Source organism: Bactrocera latifrons, unplaced genomic scaffold (genome assembly GCF_001853355.1).
Source record: "Bactrocera latifrons isolate USDA-ARS-PBARC rearing strain unplaced genomic scaffold, ASM185335v1 scaffold_249, whole genome shotgun sequence".
NCBI lineage: Eukaryota > Metazoa > Arthropoda > Insecta > Diptera > Tephritidae > Bactrocera > Bactrocera latifrons.
Window position 1 is genome coordinate 27723 of NW_017536063.1, and position 1468 is coordinate 29190.

Genomic DNA, 1468 nt, shown 5'->3' on the forward strand with positions numbered 1-1468 from the left:
TTGAAATATGATTTTTGTGAACAACAATTTACAAAAGTTATCGAAATGACTACAAAAACTAAATGTTCGAAACAAATTTGTAGATAAAATGCGCAACTGACTTACTTAAATAATGAATTGTCTGAACRAAAATTAATTAAATTAGTGTAGATAATTAACAATTGCAATGATGTGGTTGGGCGCTATGATATGGCAAGCATGAGTACTTTTTTTTTTGAAGTGATTTTCAGGTTTCGATCATAAAAGTGAATTTAAATTTTCGAAAATCAAAGTGATGTTTGATTTTCGAAAATAAAAATAAAATGAAAAATTTTTGGCATTGGCACAAGTTTAAAATTTCGACTCAAAAATTTCGAAGAAAAATTTTCAACCAATGTCAGTGAAATAATGTGCCCTCAACTTGTGCATATTTTATTGTCGCATGCTGTGCCTGTGGGCGAGTAAGCATGTGGGCCTACWTGTGAATATGCATGTGTGCCTTTGTGTTTATGTGTGTGTGCGTAATAGAAAAAGTTTGTTCATTGTGCTTTGTTTGTAGCAAACATTTTCGCTTTATTGTAAATGTAAAATGTTTGTTGTAGTGTTTTCTTCTTCTTTTTTTTTTTGTGCAATTTTGTATTATTTTTCATTATTTATATATGTATATATTTTTTTTTAGTATTTATGTAGGTATAACTGTGAAGGACGTCTCTTTTCTTTCATGTGCTTGAAAATGTTTCACTTCATATTTGTTAAGAAATTTTTGTTTTATTTTTATTAAAACAGTTTTTTTTTTTTATGAAGTACCAGACTTATCCTCCTCCTGTGGCGGCGTGGCGCCGGGCTTCGATTCCAAGGTTTGCGTGATTTTCTTCCAAATATTGTCGAAGGCATCTCKGCCGGTGTAATCGATTTGCCCGGATTCCCAGCATTGGCGGCGCATTAGCTGTTCGTAGGCTTCCTGTTCGGGTGTGCGTTGCTCGCCGAGACGCAGCTGAGACAAAGCGCCAGCCAAACCAGCCTATGAASGWAGGTGTGGGATTGGAAGAGAGTAAAAAGAAAATGTTTTTAGTTAGAAAGTTTTCGTTGAAAATATTAAGTTTTATGGTAAGCCACATAGAAATTACATGAAATGTGTGTATATACAAATTTTTGGTGTTTAAATTGGTCAAAAAATATTTGCGGATTGGAAGTTAGGTCTGATCATTTCATTTTTGAAGTCTAAATTTATAGTGATATAGCTCATTAAAARTATATGCAAATTTCAACTATGGTAAAATAGTTCATGAAACTATGGTAAAATATTCTACAAGTAAAGACACCGATCTCTAAGCGAGTGGGGWATCGAACAAGCAACTGTCATAAATCAGAAAATGTAGGAAAGTAAAAAGTGTATATCAATTTTTTGAGAGTGAGTAACTTTGTTATTGATTTTTATAAAAAAGTATTTACAAATAGATCGGAGTTGAAAAAAAAAATTAAAGAACGA

At 32.0% G+C, this 1468-nt stretch overlaps 1 protein-coding gene across 4 annotated transcripts in view; it reads right to left on the reverse strand.

The window, feature by feature from the left end:
- Positions 1–358: 358 nt before the first annotated feature.
- The window catches only part of LOC108969328 (glycogenin-1), a 29030-nt gene continuing 27920 nt past the window's right edge, over positions 359–1468 (reverse strand). For all 4 annotated transcript variants that reach the window (XM_018933967.1, XM_018933971.1, XM_018933969.1 and 1 more), the window contains one exon: positions 359–1000. In XM_018933967.1, the coding sequence (XP_018789512.1) occupies positions 776–1000 (225 nt within the window). In that variant the 3' untranslated portion in view covers positions 359–775. The remainder of the gene's footprint in view (positions 1001–1468) is intronic.